General features: G+C 45.1%; 1 protein-coding gene across 1 annotated transcript in view; it reads right to left on the bottom strand.

Annotated features, from left to right (window-relative positions):
- The window catches only part of HIP1R (huntingtin interacting protein 1 related), a 51,914-nt gene extending 31,997 nt beyond the window's left edge, over positions 1-19,917 (bottom strand). Inside the window, exon 1 of the mRNA XM_067539632.1 lies at positions 19,580-19,917. Within this exon, the coding sequence (XP_067395733.1) occupies positions 19,580-19,672 (93 nt within the window). The 5' untranslated portion in view covers positions 19,673-19,917. The remainder of the gene's footprint in view (positions 1-19,579) is intronic.
- Positions 19,918-22,112: the final 2,195 nt, after the last annotated feature.

Raw genomic sequence — 22,112 nt, 5'->3', positions numbered from 1 at the left:
TGGTTATAGTCTGAAAAACTAATCTCTCAAAACTGAGACCCAAGATGCCTCTGGCCTTGACACCCAAGCGCTACGTTCTCAGTATGCCCTTTATCAGTGACTTGATGTCAAGAGTTGCTCAGGACATGGATCAAACGTTTTCTTTTCTACTTGCTAGCGATACAGCCTTCTTTTTGTATCAGAAAACCATCTCGAGTCCTGCCTTGTACATCACTGACCAGAGGGATTCTAAGATTTGGATGGCAAATTGAGGAGAGCAACTGACATTCTCTGCTGCCATGATCCTAGTAAATACACAGACTGCATTTTCTCAGCAGTAACTCAGAGAGGTGTCCACAGAGCAAACACGCCAAACAGCGAGATGCCAATTTCAGAGCTGTTTTTCTAACCATTGCAAGCCTTTGAAATGTTTATTTCTTTTCACACGGCAGATGAGGTTATATCTTTTATTGGTGAAAGCAACAAGCTTTCGAGCTACACAGAGCTCTTCTTATTGTCACAGCTTTGATGGCATTTCCCTTTAAATCTCCCTATCATCAGTCTCTCTTCAGCTCTCCTTTTGTACTCCTGAAATCTGGAAACCAGGCAGGGAGTAAGTATGGGAGTAGCCTCTGCCACACCCACTCCAAAGAACACAAGGTGCAGGGCAACACAATTAAAGTAGCAGCAAAATGCTATGAGAATAATGCTGATTGCTATTGTTATTAGGCAGATTTATTTATGCCTTAAGAGTCTAAACTCCTTCAACATGCTCCAGTCGAAATAATCACCCGGTTCTCTTCTGAAGACTGACCCTGCAAACAATGCCATCCCTTTGTATTGGCTCTCAGGGACTTCAAAGCAAGATGTACTCAGTTTACAGGGACCACAGCATGCAAGCTGGGCTTGTTTCCTTCATGCATGACCAATAAAGAGGTCAGACTCAGCAGGCTGAATTCTAGCCTCAGCGACATCCGTGCAACCTCCCTGCGGTCAGTGGATTTGCATAGGTGCCCCTGCCCAACCCTGTAATTAGTTCGTAGTGAGCAATTCTCCCAATGGTGCATGTGCTAGAGAACAGAAGCCTGCTCTCCCTCAATGCTGCATTGATTCTGCAGGGCTAACAGGGGTAAAACCTTGTTATACTATCCACAGTGCGCAGACAGGATACTGAAGACACATTAGGAGCAGGTCTGGTGAATATTTAGTTGCCAGTTTTACACTACCACTTTTCAGAGGCGAGTTGCACTTGAAATGCATTATGATCCTAGGGGGTAATTGCATAAAGAACAAGCTTTCTAGTCATGAGTAGAGGAGCCGTAAAACAAATGGCCAGACTGAAAACATTCCTGCAACTTTGATCCTTATCAGAGTTTCCCTCCTGTTTCAACCGAGTTTCCGCCTGTTGTCTCGGAGGTTCAATACTAGGGCAAACTCTAGGCTGCGGTTTTGCAGCGTGAATGGATTTTCAGGAAAGGATGTGCCCTGATCTAGCGTAAAGGCACCTGTGGCTTGAGCTGGGATCCCAAAATAAGAGAGCAACTTCTCAACACAATGCATTCTCCAGCCCCTAGCCCAAAGGCAAAAGGTTCTTTTTTGTCCGGGGAAGAAGAAATGTGAATGGAGAATCTGGCTAACAGGATAAAGATGCGTCAGACGTGCCATCCACTGCAAAGGATGAAACACTCAGCATAGGTCAGCTTTGATAGCCAGGTCTCAACCCCACCCCCCAAACAACATTTCTTCAGCCATTTGTTTGGTCTCAAATCCTATTTCACAGACACGCCCAATGCTAAAAATGTAAATGTGCTGCCCATTCTGAAGCTGAAGAGATACAACTGCATGACAGCAGGCAGAGCAGCTCTGCAGGCTTCCCCACAACATCCCACCAGCTGGATTCTCCCCAGCCTGGCAGAGACCAAACGGGAGCAGTCTCTGTGCCATTCAGTTTTGGCTCTGCTGAAACTGTCAACAAAACGAGAACTGGTTTGTGTGAACTGGGGCGATGATTTCTAGGACCTGGAGAGAGAGTCGCCTGCTGAGATCTGTCCTTGTTAACTGGCTTCTAGCCTCAGAGTTCACTCCGGTGATTAGCACTCAAGTCTGGGCACCTGGGCTAGTCTAGCCTGGATGTGAGTGGCCACACTGCCAACCAGACTCCAACGAGTGGGTCCACGCTGGCTCTGTGCTCACTGTGCAAGGCACTAGGATTTCTGGGGCCGTCTCTCCTGGTTCTCAGCACTGCAATGAGCCAAGTAGCTCTGTGATTCTTTCCCCGGGAATTGTGGGAGACTTTGTCTATCTTTCTGGGCACACAGGTGGAGAGGTGGACTGTGGGAAGGCACTGGAGGACTTCCAGCTCTCAGCTGGGTTAGCCTGGGTCCTTACCACAAAGGGGTCAGGTTACCAGTCCCGGTGTAAGCAGCATTTGAGGGTTAGCCCGCAGCCCAAGGCCGGCCAGCCAGTCTGGGCTGAAAGCGCCACCACACTCAGGTACGAGGGAGTTGTGTGAACAGGAGCAGGGTTAGCGAATACCCAAGGAAGAGCCCGAGGTAACTCAGCAGTGAAGACATGCCCTTAGTGTTTCACATCACTGTTATACGAGCAAGGCTGCTCTAGAAGCCCTAAAACAACCATGGATTAAGAGTCTACGGGAGCACGGCAAACAGTTCTCTCTCCAACAGCACCGCAAACCTTATCAACCAAGCCTCCACCCAAAGCTAAGGCAGGGCTGTGCTGCACGCGCACGGACACACACCCAACCCGGCCCCTGCCACACACAGAGCTTTTCTTACTTGTAATGGGAGCTGGGCGAATGCACTGAGAGAAGGGAGGAGCCCTGCTACAACACACAGAAACGCCCTGATCTCCAACGCTGCCATTTCATGATGCAGAGAGGAGAACCAGCGAACCACAGGAGAAAAGTGACACAACCCATTAAGAGGCAGCACATGTGACATCTCTAGGAAGAGGAGATCCTTCACATCTCTACAGAGGGGGACGTGTAACACGCTGACCCAGACCAATGGGTTACACACGTCCTCTGGATGGAGGACGCTCACCCCAAGCGATCCCACAGCAGTTCAAATCCCAGATGAAGCCCACTCAAGTGATGGGTGCCATCTTGGCCAACACTGGGAAATGAAGCAGGGAACTCCTGGGCTAAAAGCATGTGTCTACAGCTCGAGCCAAAGAACCAGATCTTCAAGCTGAGTGCTGCAGCAGACCAGTATCTCCTGTACATCAGGCACAGGGGGCAGGGGAGAAGTACACACACAGGCCCTGACTAGCGGGTTACACCAACTTAGCTTCCCCCAAAGGCTTAGAACCCAAGACTCAGGTTGATTGTTTAGATGCTTTTAAAGACTAGCTACTACTAATCTTTTTACATCCCTCAGATAGCGCACAATTCCCTCCCCATGGGAACAGAATTCCTCTCCAATGCTGGCATCGCCCTTTGAGTCTATGATCTTAGATTCCATACCTCCGAAGTTTTGATCAGCATGTCTGAGGACTTCCAGGAAACGTGGCATTTGAAGTTATTATTGTCTCACAGCTCCCTCCGTGTAGAGTCCTCATTCAATTTCCCACATGCCTGACCTCATTTCGTACAGATGTCTATTGTGCCATCAATTCATTTAGATTCTAATGCTGCAGCTGACGTATAAATTAATGAAGACATCTCTACTCAGGAGAATACACTGCTGCTTAACGGTACAACAACTGTAAGACTTCTAAGTACAATTTTAAAAAAATCCCTGGATTTTATGGTCATCCTAGGCTTCTCATTTTTACAGATCCCATTTAGTGAAAACAGTCGTGCTTCGCTTTGTCTGGTCTCACTATGCAGGTCAATAGACAGGGTGCACTATTCCATCCTTCCTATGAAACGATCTTTGCTAATGACTGAGAAACCCAGCTTTTTATCTCCCAAACACACATTATACAATGAAACCAATAAGTTTAAGGGCTGGTCTACGCTGAAAACTGACAGTCGGTGTAGCTACATGCCTCTCATCACAGGAGTGTCTACACTGAAGTGCCGCCGCAGCATTTCAAGAGTACACATGCCATGAGACAAGACAGAGTGAGAACGGCTCTCTGCTTACAGGGCTCTTAAAGGGATTCTTTGGGGAAAAAATAGCATCCTTTTGTAGGAGAAGGCGGGATATTTGTTTTTCTGTTCTAGAAGACAGGAAATCTCTCTCATACAAGTTTTTAATAGGCACCAATCATCTTAGTGCCTAGGTGCCGACCACAGCATAAACAGGGACCAGCTGTTTTGTTCTATTCAAGTTCTTGTGCTGGGCCCCTCACCACAGTATCTGGGCATAAGCGAAAGGGCAAGAAACCGGATGGCCTAGAGCTGATTCCAGTCTCCTCCATCAGGATATGCCACTGGGTAGGGTGCAGTACCAAGACTGCCTGGTCTCTGAAAGTTTCATCCTGCTGTCTGTGTTCTCAACAAACACAGCTGCCTTAGTGCGCCACGGAGGTGACTCCGAGGCAGGCTGGGTTCCACCCCGCTAAGGTCCATGAAGGTCAGGACTGTGCCTGTGGATTAGGCCCAGCAGCAAACAGGGAGTCGGCAGAGGGCAAGACGACAGGTGCGCTCAGGAGACGTGCAGCCCGTTGCAGCCCAACCTGGAGTTCTTGGTTACCTCCAACTGGCAGCCCTAAGCAGAGCGAACAACAGTGTGTGTGTGTGTGTGTGTGTGTGTGTGTGTGTGTGTGTGTGTGTGTGTCCGTGTCCTGAGGCAGGGAAGGAATGCTACTAGGCCAGGCGGAGTGGGCAGAGCTTCTGGCCAGCTGAGGGTGGCAGAGGCCATTTGTTATTACAGGAGGGGGTGACATTACTATCGCTCTCTGGTTATCGAGGGGCAGAGATGAATCCTCCGGTACCTCAAGACTGCCGACACTATTTCGTCAATCAGGCGGCAGGCAGATGCCTTCCCAGGAGAGCCTGAGCCTGGCATCTTTCCCTCTCTCTCCCAGAAGCGATGCCCACTCCAGCCCCTTGTTTTCCCACCCATCTCTCGCAGAACCCAACGGGGTGTGCATACTCCACACCAGAGCAGGGAGACAAGGGCCCTGGCTCCAGGGCCTGCCCACCCTGTAGACACAAGAGGCAGGGAAAGGGCCCAACAGACCCTTTCCCCCATTACTTCCAGCCTTGACTGAGCAGCCCAACATCTGGACTCTGCTTGAGGACACAAGGCAGGTACCCCTCAGGGGTCTGGTGAAGTGGAGCCTATAGTGTTGTCCAGACATTCCCAGGAATGGAGTGGGCCCTGCAGGACTCCAGAGGTTACAGCAAAAAGCAGCCACCCATCTTCCCCACTCTCCCCTTTCAGAGGGAGCCCAGAGACAGTCACAGGAAGGACGTGTGAGTCAAACTCCCCACGGAGACAGGCTGGAAGGTCTGAAGTGGAAGGAATCATAGATTGTATAACTCAGTCCTTCCACCATGCTGACCAGAGTAATGGACCAGCCATAGCCACGGAGAACAGCCTGAGCCACAGTGTTTGGATCTGGATCAGAACTTCCTCAAAGTCTGGGGGTTTTTAGATCTGAGGTTTTGGTTCAGAGAAATTAGATGGTTAGAGAAATGAGAGTCAACCGGAAAGATCTGAATTGTACTGGAGTCCAGGGACAATTGGGGTCAGGGCCCATCTCCAAATTAAACAGCTCACTAGGGAAATGGCCTGATTGTCAGAGGATTGTTCCATGTCAAGAGGAGGTTCTCCCCCTCCTCCCACCCCATCCCTCAGCTGATATAAAGGGGAGATGCTTTGGGTAAACAAGCTCATTTGACAGTGACTCATTAAACTCATTCTAATATGAAGGGCCTCCCCTCTTCTCTCCGATGTCCTCCTTGAGAACAGGAACATTACAGGCTGCTGCCCAGCTCCTCCTATGCCGGGCACACCCAGGACACAGACATTCATTAACTGATTTAGAAACAGAGAATTTAGCAATGGGGCACTTCAAACCCAGCTCTCCAGGGTTCCTATGGAAGCACCTGAGCTAAGGAATCTACTTGGCTTGTTCAAGCCACCAAGGACATTTAATTTAATAGCTAAACCTGCCACTCCGCTTCAGGAAGGCAGACAGACAGATGGCCTCAACTGCAAAGTCGGGTCCAGATTTGGCTCCAAACTCATGCAAAATGTGGAGGTGCCTGGATATGGAGGTGGGGAGGGAATGGGGCTGGCTCAGACCCAGCTGCAGGAACCACTGCCCCTCTTGAGTTGAAGTTACTGTGCCTACTAACCGGTTCTTTAGGTGAGTTTAGCTGTCAAACTGACAGGCTGAGCAGGAGAATCCACTGAAGCATGACATACCCTGCAAAGGCAGTCACCAATCTCCAGAACACAAACACCGCGGCTGTATGTTTAATGAGCAGATGCCAGGCAAATACCACAGAGCAAGCCAGCAAAGAAACTAACAGGGCAAGGTCAGAGCCTGCACTGAACAAAGCTCAGCTTCAGCATACATTATGCCTAGACTGCCCTCCCGAAGCGCCTGGGCGAAAGCTTTACACAACACATCACAGTCCTGAGCATAGAGAGACTCTGTTACATTTCACAGGATACTCCTATTTCCACACAACAAGAGCCAGAGGCATTTCATACCATGTGAGTGTAGGATAATGGGGGCGGGGACTTGGGAATGATTCCCTTTGCAATTAAAGTAACTGACAGAAAAACAAATCACAACTCTGTGATTAGGGTTTTGGGGTCTTTAATAGGCTGCATGCTATTTATAATAGTTTCCAAGGGCATTGGGCCTTAAGCATCAGGCACATCTGGGGAGACCAACGCCTCGATTCATTCCATTATTGCCATTTCAGCCTGCGATGAGACCATCTTACATTCCGCCCCGTCAAGCACGCAAGTCTCATTTCCGTAGGGGTTAGAATCTCCATTGGAGAGAGAGGCCTAGAAAAGAACAAGCCTTTATTGCAAACACGGGAACTTGGTGCAGAAATAGGGAGACTTTATGGAAACACTAGTAGAGAATCTCTTCAATAGCACATCTGTTATCCAAGACCCATTCCAGAGCAGGTTAAGAACGGTTACTTACCTCGTAACTGGTTTTTTTCGAGATGTGTTGCTCGTGTCCATACCCAATGTAGGTGTGCACGCTCGTCACATGCACCGGTGCCAGAAACTTTTCCCCCTTAATGGTACCCGTACCAGCCAGCTCTAGCACCCCCTGCAGCGGTGCACACATGCGCCCCCACACAGGCGCCGCCGGCTCCCCCTCCCTCTCAGTTCCTTCTTGCTGGAACTCTGACTGAAACTGGAGGCCACAACAGAATTCTCTGCCCAGATATTTGGGCAGAGAGAGGCTGCTCAGGAAATGCCATCTGCAAACGGCCCTCCTTTCAATTCATCCCCTGCTTCTCCCGTGGAGGCAGCACTCTGCCATCTATCATGCAGCTGCACATCTTAGACAACGGGCATTTAAAAGAAATTAAAAAAGACTTGCTTCCCATCCATCAACATATATAAAATGCAGCTGCTTCATACACGTCCAGCTGTTCGCTTGGATCTAATGCTAACTGGACTCAACAGCAGAACTTCCAGTGTCAGGCAAAGGCTTGAGTAAAGATTTCCTCAGTGATGGAGGAGGGTTGAGTTTGCTTTCTTTGACCAGGGAAAAGGCATCTTTCTTCAGCAGAACAGGGCTGCTTTGATGGACTTAACAGTGTTAATTACTGAGCTATTAAAAGGCCTTTCTGAGTCGTGCATTGCAGATTGTACTACATTTTCTGTTCTATCTCCTATTCCCTTTGGGACACAGTAAAAACCTATTGGACCTTTACATCTAGAAAAAAATTGATGAAAATAAGCAGCTTCTGTTTCAGTTACCGGAATGGGGAGATCTACACCGCTCCAGCTAAATGCCCTAAGCCAATTAACATCACATCTGTAGGCATTAATGGCAACGCATTTTAACTTAGATCACTGCTGACTTCGATTTGTCAGCATTGGGTTGAGAAATTGCACTTCACCATCCATGCCTGCAATTAAAAATGGAATTGAGCAGAGTCAGGACAGGAGGTGCTGGTTTCAATGGGCAGTAAAGGACGCTCAGCACCCTTCAGAACTGGGCCTTCAGCTAAGCTATAACTGAGTGCAAGAACCAGCTACTGGTATTACCGGGTTAATATTTTGACAGCACTTTGAAAATCATTTGAGTAGCACCCAGCACCTTCCTTCTACAATTTTTATTTGTGTACACACAGGTGCTTGGCTGATGCTAAAGATACCAACCCTCCCAACAAGACTTTTTACACTCTTCTAGTTGCCTTCAGGCTCTTTCAGTGAGTTGTCTCACGGAGATACTGTACTGGCTTCTGCCAGTTGCTTTGCCTTTCATGGCATCAAAGTGTGTGTAGGCTTCAGAGGTAACTTATCCCAGGTGCAGGAGTTGTGTCCGTTACCAAGCAACCTAATGGCATTTCTTCCTAACCAAAGCCTCCGCAACAGTGTGGTACATTACATCTGTCTTATTAATTCAGTTATAAATAAAACAAAAAAACATTGAGGCTGACCCATTTTAGGAGGTCGTGTAAATTGTCTGGATTCTCCACCTCAGTGTCTGTCAAACTTCGACTCCATAACCATCTCTTTGTTTGTTTGTTTGGGGTTTCTTGAGTAGAGCATTCTGTGACCAAGGCCTTCTCCATGGGGCAGAGACTTTGGCCTTGTCTATACCAGTACTTATGCCAGCAAAACTTCTGTTGCTCTGGCGTGTGAATAAAACACCCCAAGCGATGTAAGTTTTGCTGGCATAAGCGCTCGTGTAGCCACGTTATGTCAACAGGAAAGAGCTCTAAATGTGCGTCCAAATGGGGAGGAGGTGTGATGTTTGGGATTGGTCTGGCTTCAGGAATCGGGGAACCTCTAAAGTGATACGAGCTTTAAGGAGGCCCTAAACTCATTCTACTCAGATTGTTGTTCCTTCATATAATGCAATGCTGTGACACCCAAAAGAAGTCAGGGAGCCTGACTGTCCCTCTAGAATGTGGGATAGAAGCACGAAAATAGACTTCCACACATTTTAGCACTGGTGGCAGCCACCCTCGTTATTGGAGGCCACTTGAATTAATCCCCGCTCCCCCAAACATAGGTAGGTGGGGTGTCTGAAGTCAAGTACGTGGGGGTTACATAAAGGTCTGTCTGGTTATTTGCTCCGCATGGAATTTACTTGTGCAGATCTCGATTATTTGGGGCTCAGCAGTTCAGTGCAGACGCACACTCGGCCTGCGTGGCTGGAAGGATCTGATGTAGGAACAAATTATGGGGTTGGAGAAAAGAGATGCAGGATTTGTTTGCAGTGTATTTAATGAAGCCTGTGGGTTTAGACTGACATTTGGGCTATAACTGTAGCAAAGTAGCTAAGCCAATAATTTGACCTAATCCTCTTAACCCCTAAAGTTGATCAGTCTGAAACACATGGCAAAACGCACTTACAGTTCCCCCACAGAGCTGCTAACCCAGGGCCCCATCTTTCAAAGGGCTGAGCACTGTAAGTGCTCTCGTGTAGCCGCTCTAAGCCGACGGAAGAGAGCTCTCCCGTCGACGTCAGTGGCAGCTATGTCAGCGAGGGCACCTTCCCGCCGACATAAGGCTGTCCACACCAGCACTTAGGTCAGTGTAACTTACATTGCTTGGGGGGGGGTGGAATATTCACACCCAAGTGACATAAATTATACCGACATAAGTGGTAGTGTAGACACAGCCTACATCGTGGGTTTGCAAGTGACAAAAAGTCAAATATGTGACCAGGTCACTGGGAATGAATTCTAGACGCCTACTGTCGTGAGCTGAGGGATGTTTTATTAATGTAAACAAGACAGACAGTGCAGGATACAGACGAATGCAAGAAATCAGCTAGCCCCATGCCAGGTAGCAAGCAAAGTTGATGTGTTGATCAAACAGGTATGGAGGATTTTATTTTCATTCTTCCTAGGTTTATTCAGTCAGTAAAGTCTCAAAACATCCACATAGGTGGTTTACAGCGTGCATGGAAGTATATTAAGAACTCTTCCAGACACATGGAGACACTGTTGCCTAGTGGATAGAGCACAGGACCGGGGCTCAGGAGAATGGTCTCTCTCTGCAGCTTGGCCACTGGCCTGCTGGGTGACCTTGGGCAAGTTGCTTCAGCTCCCTACACGTCCATCTGTAAAAATGGGGATGATGAGATTGAGAACCTATGTGATGTGCTTTAATATCCCATTAAAAGACTGATGTAAAAGCTAAGTATTGTTAATTATTATTACAGCATGATGGAGTGCTCTCAGGAGGACATGCCTGGCTTTTAGACCCAGTGCTCAATTTCTACCAGTCGTCTTCCCCCCCCCCCCAAAAAAAAAAAAACTACCTTTGCCACAGCCTGCTGTTGTCAGTCCCTGTAAATCAGTGAGTTAATTCCAAAAGATACTCTGTCTCCCAAAGAGATTACAGGATCAGCCTAAAACACCACCTGGCAAACCTAGGGGTTGGAGCAGGATTACATACAGGTGTGTCCTCGGGGCCTTCACAAGGGGTTGTCATATGGTCACACAATGCACGTAGGAGCTGTGCAAACTTTCAGTTCACCTCCACCCTGTAATGCCTCATAAAGAGAGGATGAAATCAGTTCTGTGTCTCATGGCACCATCATGTGACTCACTCACACAAGTAGCCTCTGTTGAGAGGTCAAGTATTAGGAGAAAGTCAATGGACCATGCATGTATGGAGAGCAGGATTTGAGCCCTTTATGATCCTGAGGGCAGGGGAGTTGTGTTTTCATTTCTCTGAGGGACGGGAGGTTGCTTTCCAGTTCTCTTCCACTGAGAGTTGGCTGTGTGTCCCAATCAGTCTTTCATAAGACTAGGCCATAATTATGATTTTTCTTTTCTTATTTTTATTACTCAGAAGATTGAGCTCATTTCTAATTCTGTAAGTAAGGCTCGAAGAGTTAGCTCTGAAGAAACAGAAAAGCCTGTTTTAAAGCACAACTTTTAACAAGTGACTCTTAATAGAAGTTAGATTCTTTTGGATTTTAGTAATTTTGAGTAGAGGAAAGGTGATGGGAAAACACCCTAGCCAGAAACTCTGTTTATTCTGAGTTGATTGATGGAAACCATCCACTGACTTTTGGATGAGACAGTTTCATTTAGACATAAGAATTCACATCACTAAATAAACCAGACATGGAAACACATGGATCTCCCCGGTTATACACTGATGGATTCAGCCAAGAGTTCAAGAAAAATCATTTCTTTAGCTATTGCCAATCTAAGTCTCTCCCCCACGCTACTTAGCCAATGAAGAAAGGAAGGGCTTTGTGTAGTCCGAAATAAACAGGCTCCGGCAGGTAGGCCAGTATTGATATACAATGTTTACTGATGGGTGGCTATTCAGTGCTAATGTCTCAGTGCAGTTCCAAAGGACAGATGTCCATGTCATAAATCACCGCCTCAGTGACCACTAACTGGTATCTCTGCTAGCACAGCGTGTTGAGGAGGTAAGGATTAAACGGGCATACAGACAGAGACTTATCCTCTCATGCTTGGAGGTGCTCACTTTAAGAAAGCTTATACTGCTCATCCTATATCAGTTGTGTGGATCAAGGGCTCTGGTGATTTTGGATGTAACTATACACCAAATAACGTTATAACAAAGGTCTCAGGTTAAGGCACAGCACTAGGAGTCAGGACTCCTGGGTTCTACTCCCAGCTCTACCACAGATTAACTGCGTGCCTCTGGGCAAGAAATCACATCTGTACCTCAGTTTCTCCAGCTTAGAAATGGGGAGAATACATACCTATTTCAGACATTTTTCATTCTTTAGTCTTTATAAAGCACTTTGAGAGATATTTGGATGACAAATGGTATAGCAGAGCAAAGTAGGCTGAAACGATGTTAGGGGAAAAAGAGTAGCCAAGGCCATTTCAGTGTCTTTCTTGACCTTTAACCTGCACTCTGGTTCACTGACTACGTGGTTCATTGGAGTCAGACCCGCATACCCTGCCTATATTTATTTCCATAATCAGGACTTTTGATGAGTTATGAAGGGTCTATTAGTGGCCAGATTTTTTCCCTATTGGGCCAGAGTATAATCTATTACTCAAAGCCCGTATGTACCCAATACAGTGACTAAATCTGATGATTAGACAGTCCAAATGAGGGAGTCTGGTGTTTCACCCGCCCTTTCATTCCAGGCCACATTAATTACTGCTAGATGCTTCCACCCACCGCCCTTTCAACTGTTTTGCACAAGGAAGTGACGCTCAAGCGCCACCACCTTCCCCATCACGGAGGTGAAATTAAGTCTCATTCATGACAGCACACAATGCTTTCTGTAAGGCCATCCTTGTAGTTTATTTCTGGGAGCAGAACAGTGCACTGTAAAGCTTTTACAGTAACTGGCACAAGGCTTGCCAACCTGGCCTAATCCCCAATGACTGCTTAAAAGGATAAGTGTCCTACTAACATTTCCCTCCCTTTTAAACAAGCCAGATGCAATATGAAAGTGACACCCACTGGAACTGTTTTGGGCATCTGCCTGGTTCATTGGATCTTTGAATCTTCTGGCAGAGATGTTCATCTACGAATGCCTAAGGAATACAAAAGGATTTTATTCCCTGCTATCCCTTACAACTCCTGGATTCTACACCTGGATGTGTCACTGACTCACGAACAACTGCCAGAATGTATGCTTCCAGGGGCACTGTCTGGGCAAATTTGGCCCAAAATGTAGAGTTGGAGAACAGCAGGGGTGATAACAAAATTTAAGGGCCAGTGAAAGTGAAATCATGCTTAAATAATTTGAATGCAAATGTTATATACACGCACGCACACAGACACACAAGTAGCAAACAAGCAGCATGAAAGTATTCACGCTTTTATAAATGATCTACAAGGGGAAAGACAAGCCTGTCGGGGGGAAGCCACGGGTGATCAGAAACTAGACTGCAGACATTCTGAACCAGTTTTCATGATGGGCCACAATCTGGCTCCAAATCCCAAAGAATGCTCTGACTGGGGAAGGCGTCCCAATCTGCAAGGTGCTGAGGGGCCCCAGTGCCCTCTGACTTTGAGAACAGGAATGAAGAGTTCCCAGCACCTCAGGATCAGGCTGTAAGACCCAAATGAAAGATTGAACATAGAATAAGGATTTTAAAGCTCCAGTCACATATTCTGGCAACAGCCCTATATAGTTCCACAAGGGTGACTGCCCAGAAAAGGTGCGGGCCAGTAAATGTTTCTTGAATACCATCGCGCTCCTTGCTCAAATGGTTCCTTGGCTCCAATGTTCTATCAATTCAGTGTCCTTCACCTGGTATAGTGCTCCATACTCTAGTCAAGAGAAGGTTTCCTGCTTCTGAGCAGGCTTCCTCATTCACCCTGCCCAACCAGGAGCAGATGCTGAGGGCAGGCTGACACCATCCCAAAGGAAGTGACTCAGGAAGAGGTCAGGCTTATTCAGAGGCAGTCACGAGGCAATCTGGACAAGCATTGCCCTGCTTTGCTCAATGGCGATTCTTGTTTGGGAATGGAATGTACATTCAGGCCTCCTTTTGATTGCACGTCAACAAGCATCACTTCCTCTGGGATGGTGTCATCTCCCCCTTGGCATCTGCTCTCAGCTGGGCTGAGTGGATAAGGAAGTCTGTTTCGATGCATGACTATGGGAGGGAACCATTCCAGGTGAGGGATGCTTTATTTGGAAATGGAACTACTTGTAAAGCAGGGAGCAGGAAATCCCACTATGAGCTCTTTGACATGACAGTTTCAGTTTCAGTCTCTCAGCTGAAGCGTCATAACTTCTTATGATAATATTCTTCACTAAAGTACAACAGATTGCCCTAAGCAACCGTACAGTAAGGAGATCACCATCACAAAGCTGTGACACTGGTACCAATTGGACCTCAATGTAATACTTTCTTATTGTCTTTATATCAACCAAAGGGCTGTGCTAATTAAATTAAAAATGCCAATCAATATAATTTACCACTACTTTGAAGGGTTTTTTTTTTTTAAATCGATGTACGTTTTTGAAACATTCAAAAACTCAATCATTGGAATCTGTGTTACATTAAAGGTGTCTTGGATGGTACAAAGAAAAGAGGTTTGTTTCATGCAAGTAATATCGTTATTAGCCAGTGACTTCAGGAATTCACCAAAATGTATTTAACTGATTCAGCCCTCCACACCAGCTAGTGTAGACATACCGTAATTTGTAGCACTGATACATTTAAAGGGGCACCTGCAACTTTAATAAAACCTCTCACTTCTGTCTGGAATGTTTGGGGCAATGACCACTGGAACTGGGTGAAATTGTTCAGCTCAAATTTTTTTTCAGATGATAAACGCAGATTTGGATCAACAATCATTTTGCGTATTCAAGTCAATTTCATTGAATTGTTTTGGTCAAAAAGACCTAAAATAAAAGCAGAAAAATATCAAAACTTTTTTTTAATTCATAACAACTTTTTGTTTCAAAATTTCCTTCCATCTTATTTACAAACACTTTTTTAAAAGCTCAACATCAAAACAAAATGTTTAGTTTCAGGTTGAACAAATTATTTAATTTGATCTGAAGTGAAATTGTTTTTTATTTTTCAATTTGCCAAATTTTTTTTCCAAATTTTCATTTTAGGTTGGGCTAAAATAAGTTATTTTATCTTTCAGAATTACCAGCAAACTGAATCCCCCTCCCCCTCCACTAAACGCTAGTTATTTGCACAACTCTACTATTGACACGTTGCACTTATATATGCCTCTTGTAACAAAACTGAAAGCTCGAGAGAGATTTGTTTGTTTGAATTAAACAATCTAATTTGCCGAGATGCTAGGAAATTTGGCCCAAATGGGTGCATGATCAAGACTTAACTTTAAAAAGATATCAGCAATTTGAAATTTTACCAATATAAAAGAAACGAGTTAACTAGTTTTGGACACTAACACCTTGCCAATAATTACGAGTTTGCATTTGTATTTTCCTATTTTAGAAAATTCCCCTCCTCCACCCAGGTGGCTATGAGACCCCCCCACGGAGACACTACGGGGAAACTGTGACAGTAACTACTCTCAAAGTTATGTCAAATACACAAAGCAAACTGAAGTAATACAGACAAATATTTCCTCTCGTCGCCTTTCAGTTATAGCCTTCAGAGGGTTCCGTATAACAATAGCAAGTCATTCTAACAAAATAAGAACTTTGTTTACAATGCTATTGTAGTTGTGTTGGTGCCAGGAGAGACACACTAATTTGGTGCCTCTTTGACCAACAGAAGTTGGTCCAGTAAAAGACATTACCTCAGCCACCTTGTCTCTCTAAAGTAAGAGCTTGTCAGATTTCCATGGTAGGGTAGGACAATTTAAGATGACTCGTCCAAAGGGAACATGAACTGCAAGCTTGGTTCTCCCAACAAAAAGACAGCCCCGTTTCCTCAGTAAAGGCTAGTTATGCTACAGAATGCACTTCAGAAAGGCATTCATTAGCTACCTGCCTCTCCCAGCACAGCTTGGGAATAACTGGACAAGTTGCATCAGAGGAACATAACAAAGCAGCAGTAAAGTTAGCAATTTTTCCTACCCTTTGGTGGTGTTTACAAGGAAACTGAGGCTGGAGGCCTGTTTTCATTCAGTCCCCATTCTAGTTATCCTGCATACTTATATATGGCTCCCATTACTGTAGTATGGGCATACCAGTCAGCCAGTGGGACAGGGGCAACATGAAGCGAGATTCCTTCCCTCTGCAGAGAGAAAGAGCTATCAGAATATCTGAGGCAACAGCTATGTGACAGGAGAAGTGATCACACCTTTGAATTAGCAGGTTGAGTTAAAGACTTGGTCCCCCACAGCCTTTACAGAGATGCCATTTGTATTATTTCAAGAAGAAACTGAACAGCTCCTTCTGTCAGGAGAAGATGAGAAGGAAATAATCATTCTTATAACAGATGAACAAGGAGCAGAAGGGAAAATGATCACACACTAACATTAGAATTGCCACAGGACATAACGGTCTGTTTTACAGTATGTGATAAGCAGTAGAATTTAGAGATGAGAGACTTGTTCCATGCTACCCATTACAAAAGAGCTCAATTTTTTTTCCATAAGGTGACCACATCCAAATAGAAAGATTTTCCTGGGCAACCACCGCTCCATTCACAATGGTGCTGGCCACCATGCCTCTCATGTGTGATCACATAACATCTGTGGGGCAACTATAGCAATCGCTTGCATGGAAGCAACCAGGAAAGCATGTGTATTTCTAGCTATCTTCAGGGTGAAGAAGAGCTTTGTCCTTGCAGAAGACAGTCAACTGTGTCTATTTTTACTCTCCCTTTTCTCTTGCCTCTCATTTGTTTTGGCACCTGGAGGGAATTTGCTTCTCCTGCACTTTGGCAATGGCCAAATGGGTCAACAATGTACTACACTTTTCAATCCTGGAGTCCATCCTACACTTAGGGTCATGAGTGAAACAGGCCAGGATTTTTGTTTTTCGTCTATGCACTAGAACAGCCTGTGATTTACAGAATATGGGACCAGGACAAACGCAAAGACTTTACTACTTCTATTTTAAATAAAGTTATCACTGCAAAACTAAAGTCATTTAAAGGGCAGCAAAGAACAGCTTGCAGCATGTTTACCTGACCTGCACTCTGTGTTGATAGAGTACTTGTTCAGCATTTTTTGTTGCTGCTGTTCCTTTAACCTTCAAGAGCACCACTGTATTTCAAGGCCCTCATGCCCATCAGCCTGGGGTTATAAAACTTTCTATTCAGTCATTTGCTAATATTTGGGGTGTTTACATAGAAGATAACACTATGGAAAAAATCTTTTCCTAAGGGTCTATTATTGTTCTCCCGTGCAATCATTTAAAAGGGGGATAGATAGTCCACCGCAATCAACCTCAGGCAATTAAAGAGCTAGGGGCCTGATGGCCAGGAATGCTTGGCACCCATTTGAAGTCAGCGAGATCTGCAGGAGCTTAGTATCTTTGAAAAAAATCAGACCCTGTCTTCATGTTTTACACATAGGTAAGAAAGAAGAGGAGAAAAATTGTTAAACCAATTATCTCAGCAAATGTGTATTTGCTATGTCAGTGAACTCACAATATACAACAATTGGACGAACCGGCTAGGACTTGTTTTACCATGCCTTTGTCACACTGTGTAAATTATTCACTGCCCTTTCCCCCAAACAACCAAATACACCCACATAGGAATTGCATGAATAGATAGAAAAGACCACACAACCCTGTGGGCCAAATTAGGAGAAATTATTTAGTTTTGCTGCAAGGGAGGTGAGGAGGATGAGCTCAATGAATGATGCTATTTCACATGACTATTGCTTAAATTTAAGTTGACTTGCTATTTGAGGAAGTGATCTAATACATACATTCAACCACAGAAATATGGCTGCTTCATCATCAATATGTCCTAAAAAGAACTGAAATTAGATTTCATAAATAAAGTTATAAGCAGGGGCAGTATTCTCTCTATTCAACCTCTCAAAATATAGACAGTGAAGTCCACTTATTAGAAACTGCTTTATGAAAATGAACAGAAAGGAGATTCTTCCTCACAGCACCATGAGTCTGTATCTAGAAGCTCACACAGACATATTTTGCTTTTATATATTATACATAGATATATTTCTAACATACGCAGAAGTAGTAATTAATCTTTTATTTGCAAGTGTTTGCAGAATTGAGGTCTTAGTATAAACACTTCTATACAAACCTCATAACTTAAAAATCAATAGTGTCACAATATATTTTGAAAAGTCTTATTCTACCATATCTGTTCCAGATTTCTCTCTTTCAGCTTTATGGAGAATCTATTCTATTTTTGTTTATAATTTGGTATTTGAGATTTGACCAAGATACTGAATTTTGATTAGTATATAGCTTATTTAGTGTTATAGTAGCAAACACCTGAATTAGAAATTACCGTTATTTAAGCAGAAAAATCTTCCTAACATTATTAAATTGTGGAAAGCTATTTGACTATGTTATTCTTATTCTAACTGTTATGCCAACTGACAATTCAGTTATCTATTCCATGCGAAAATAACAGAGGTAACTGCATATACCTCCTAAAAATGTAGCACACATTTTCAGAAGGGCTTGAATTTCCCTCTACCCAAAAATATAAGAATAAAATAAATAATCATCCCACAAATCCTGTATTCTTTGCTCTTCTCTTTAAAGATCTGTATTTTAGGTTATTTCAAAGCTTCTTTATATCATATCTTAACTTACAAATAAAACTCAGGATCGACAGACATTTCTACACCTGATTTTTAAAATATACTATAAAGATATGCAACACATGGAAAAGATAAGTTTTTACATTTGCTAGAAAAACAGTCAAGTGCATTTTCACAGAAACAGGTTTACTAAAGAAAGTTAAAAATAATCCACATCACACAGATACCTAAACAAGTGGGTGTATATTTTAATATACACCTAATATTATCAGAGTCAATTACACGTGAACCTTTTTACCACATAGATTGCAAGATAATAATAGACCTGTTTTACCAAACTGAATGCCAACGGAAAGAAAAACAGGTTTGCTCCTGAATCAGGCTTCTGTAACTATGTTAAACCGGATATACTAGGACAACTAGAAAGCATACAGTCATTGCAACAAGTTGGGTTTTTTAAAAATCTTATAGGCAGAGCAAATGAGAGAAATGTAGCAAGACTGATTCACTTTTATCTGTGCAAAACAAACCATTCTGGTCTGGACTGATCTTTCGTAAGACCACTTCCTGACACCCACCCAAACACAAACACACATATACTCTACGCCCTGGCCCTAAAGGGAAAGATACTGAGATGGCAGCTGGCCTGGCCCTTGCATAACCTGGTTGAAGGTGTTCTGTGATTTAGACAGGCCACCCTTTCAGCAACGTTTCCTTGTTTCCTACAGGTAGTGTTTCTTACAGGAAGTGTAAACTGTATTGATGCAATCACAGGGGGACATTTCCACACCAGAGGTGTTTGCTTAAAGCTATTTTTTTCCTTGATCTTAAACTTAGGGAGTGTTATTTACAAAAATGACAGCGCAACAAAGGTGCCAAAGATCAAGTGCGGCAGCCAGGGGCCGCAGCAATAAAGCGCTCCGGCCTGGGAAGCAGAGATCACCCAACACCGGCGCACACACCTTGTCTCCAGCAGAGCCCAGCACAAGGCAGTGAACAGAGAGGACCTTTCATGGGCTTGCTTCCTGCCACCGCACACACCGGCCGACGGCTGGGCTCTCCAGCGCGCCCCTGCGTCCAGCCCCTGCCCCAGCACAGACCCGACTCCGCCTTCCGCGCCCCGCTTAGGGCGGCCAGCCGCGGCTACCTGCGCGACCTACACCGCGGCTTCCCCGCGCTGGAAAGGAATCAGCGCGGGGAAAGCGGATCAGAGCTCTCGTCTCGTCGCACCCCGTCCCCCCCGCAGCGGGCATGCTGCCCGGAGCCGTGCAGGGGCGGGGGATGCTCCTCGCCTCGCCACGCCGCCGCCGCACACCTGCCCCATTCCCCGGGCCTGGCAGCTCCCTCCGTCCCCCCGGCGCCGTCCCCCTCCTTGCCTGAGTCTTGTCAAACTGCTCCCGCTCCGCCTCCAGGCTGTGCCCGGTCCTGCGGCTCAGCACCCGGGCGGGCACGTTCTTGATGGTGTTCATGCTGCAGCAGGGGCGGGGGGGGAGCCGCTGGGCGGCCGGGAAAAGAGGCGGCTCGCTCCGCTTCGGGCTGCGGCGCGGAACGTTCTGCTGGGTCCAGCAGCGGCGGCGACAGGGGACACAGCCTCGCCACTGCTCGCATCCCTCCCGGCGAGCGAGAGACTAGAGCTCGGCCAGGGAGCGCAAGGGCGCCGCCAGCAGGCGGGCCAGTGCTGGGCTGGGGCCAGCAGCAGCCACTCACCGGCGGGAGAATCCTCCCCGCCCAGCGCCCCAGCAGCCACTCACAGCCGGCAGCTGCTACCATCCCTCCCTCGCTCCGCCCAGGCAACGTCCCGCCTCTCCTTTGCCCAGGCAGCAGCTCCCCAGCAAAGGACTCACACAGGCCCGCTCCTCTTCTCCCCGCACCCACTGCAGCCCCTGAGGCCCAGCCTCAATCTGGAATTACCCACGGGGTCTGAAATGAAGCATCCCTCTTTGCCCAACACAAAGTGGACGTTCCTGAAATGAGACCAAAGGAGAAAGGCTGAGGACGATCAGGAACCTGAGTTTTGGGTGCCGGCCTTACCTATTCACACGCTAGGATTGTTTGTATTTAATTGCGCCTCCTTTTCCCAAGCCGGGTAATACAGAGTTTGTAACACTTCTGATTTCCTTGGAGTGAATTATGCAATGAGGCCTAAATCCTGATCTAATTTAAATCAACGACAAAACTCCTTGACTTCCATAGAAGCAAGATTTGGGTCAGGAAGCAGGTTTCTAAAAACGTAGCACTTCCACCTTCTGTTGCATTCACTCATGTATGTTTTCATAACTATTTGACCATAAGCATTAATATTTCCACCCTGCCATAGTACATCCTGTTTATAGCAAAGCCAGTTTTGTCTCCCTTTGTGTAACTCAAAAATAGTCAAAGTGATTTTATAAATACAATCGAATCCTCTTACTTGGAGCATGCTGAGGGACAGCTTACCACACTGAGTACACTAAGAGATCATTTTAAGACTACAGGCTTTGATAAAATGCTGTAATGACTAAAAGTATATGCGACTCATTTCAACTTTGACACTTGTGAACAAAGTTACCTGTTAATGAGAACAGTACCTGAATCAATGCTGAACAGTTAACTGCAAATGCAGACAAGGACAAACAATGGTCATGATACTGTCTAGTAAGATGTGGGTCACGTCGAAAAAGCTCAAGACGCCACTGCTGTTTGATTTCAAATTTTCTGCTACTTTTGTGCTTACACCTTTTTTTAGATCAGCGGCCCCCAAACTTTTACCCTGCACGCCCCCCCTTTAATCCTGTTTATGACCCGTGTCACTTCCTTCCTTCCTTCCTTCCTCCCCCTGAACTAGGCCACAACCAGGCCTGGGCGCTGTTGCTGGACTTCCCTCCTCTCAGCCCCCTGCAACGTTAAGTTATTACATTTATAGATAGAAAAAAGGATCATTCCAATTCAAATACCATGTTTTCTCATAAGAGTAGTACCAAAACTAAATGCATACAGAAAAAAAAAACTTTGAAACCATGAGCTGTTATGATTGTTCAAGAATATTATAGTTATGTATTGTAAGACATTTGAATATAGACATCTAAATATCAGCTTTCTTTAGTAGTTGAAATGCTTTACCTTCAGCAGCATTTGCCCTAATTAGCAAGGTTGCAGTTTATCTGTTAAGGGAAAGGAAAATGTCTGAGAAAATTATGTTAATTTTTCTATCTGTACTGTGTAATTGTTCTCTCTCCCTAGTTTTTCTATTTGGTGAAGCTTTCTTGAATCAAGGGGTGGGTTTTTTTGTTTTGTTTTAAATTAAGCTTGTTTCTCTATACAAACTACACTAATGGAAAATGTACAAATTAATTTAAAAAGCTACAGAACCTCATTGTTATCTTCTTCTGTTTCTCAGACCTCTAATAGAAAGGCCAAGTAGCTGGGAACACCTACACCATAACTGAAAGCAGTTAAATAAAAGTCTAATTCCCTTAAATAATAGTACATTATATTAATACAATAGAGAAGGCAGATTCTATTTGTAATGTTTCCAAAAATAAGTTCCCATTCTGCCTAGTTGATTTAGTATGAATCTCCATAGAAAGCCTCAGAGTATGGTATATTTTGCAAGTCTGTTAATGTATGGATAAATTCACTCTAGTATTCCACCTCTCTCTCAGTTAGAGTCGCAATCTTCCAAATCATCTCATGTCTAGAGAAAACAACATTCTGAACAAGATATAGTGGTGTGTGAAAGTGTGCCAGACATGAATTCAAACTTAAATACAGCAGCACTAATAAAGCATGCATAATACGACCAGGATACTAAACTCTTAGGGCTTGCCTACACAGTTTTTGCACCACTTTCAGTCAATTTTATGTACTGATTTAATTTAAAAAAAAAAAATCAGTACAACCCTCTGGTATGAACACATTTACAAGTTTCAA

The sequence above is a fragment of the Emydura macquarii genome, unplaced genomic scaffold (assembly GCF_026122565.2).
Source record: "Emydura macquarii macquarii isolate MOO-44397 ecotype Brisbane River unplaced genomic scaffold, CSIRO-AGI_Emac_v2 contig_554, whole genome shotgun sequence".
Lineage (NCBI taxonomy): Eukaryota > Metazoa > Chordata > Testudines > Chelidae > Emydura > Emydura macquarii.
Note: the sequence above shows the minus strand (reverse complement) of the source record. Positions and strands in the feature narration are given on the sequence as shown.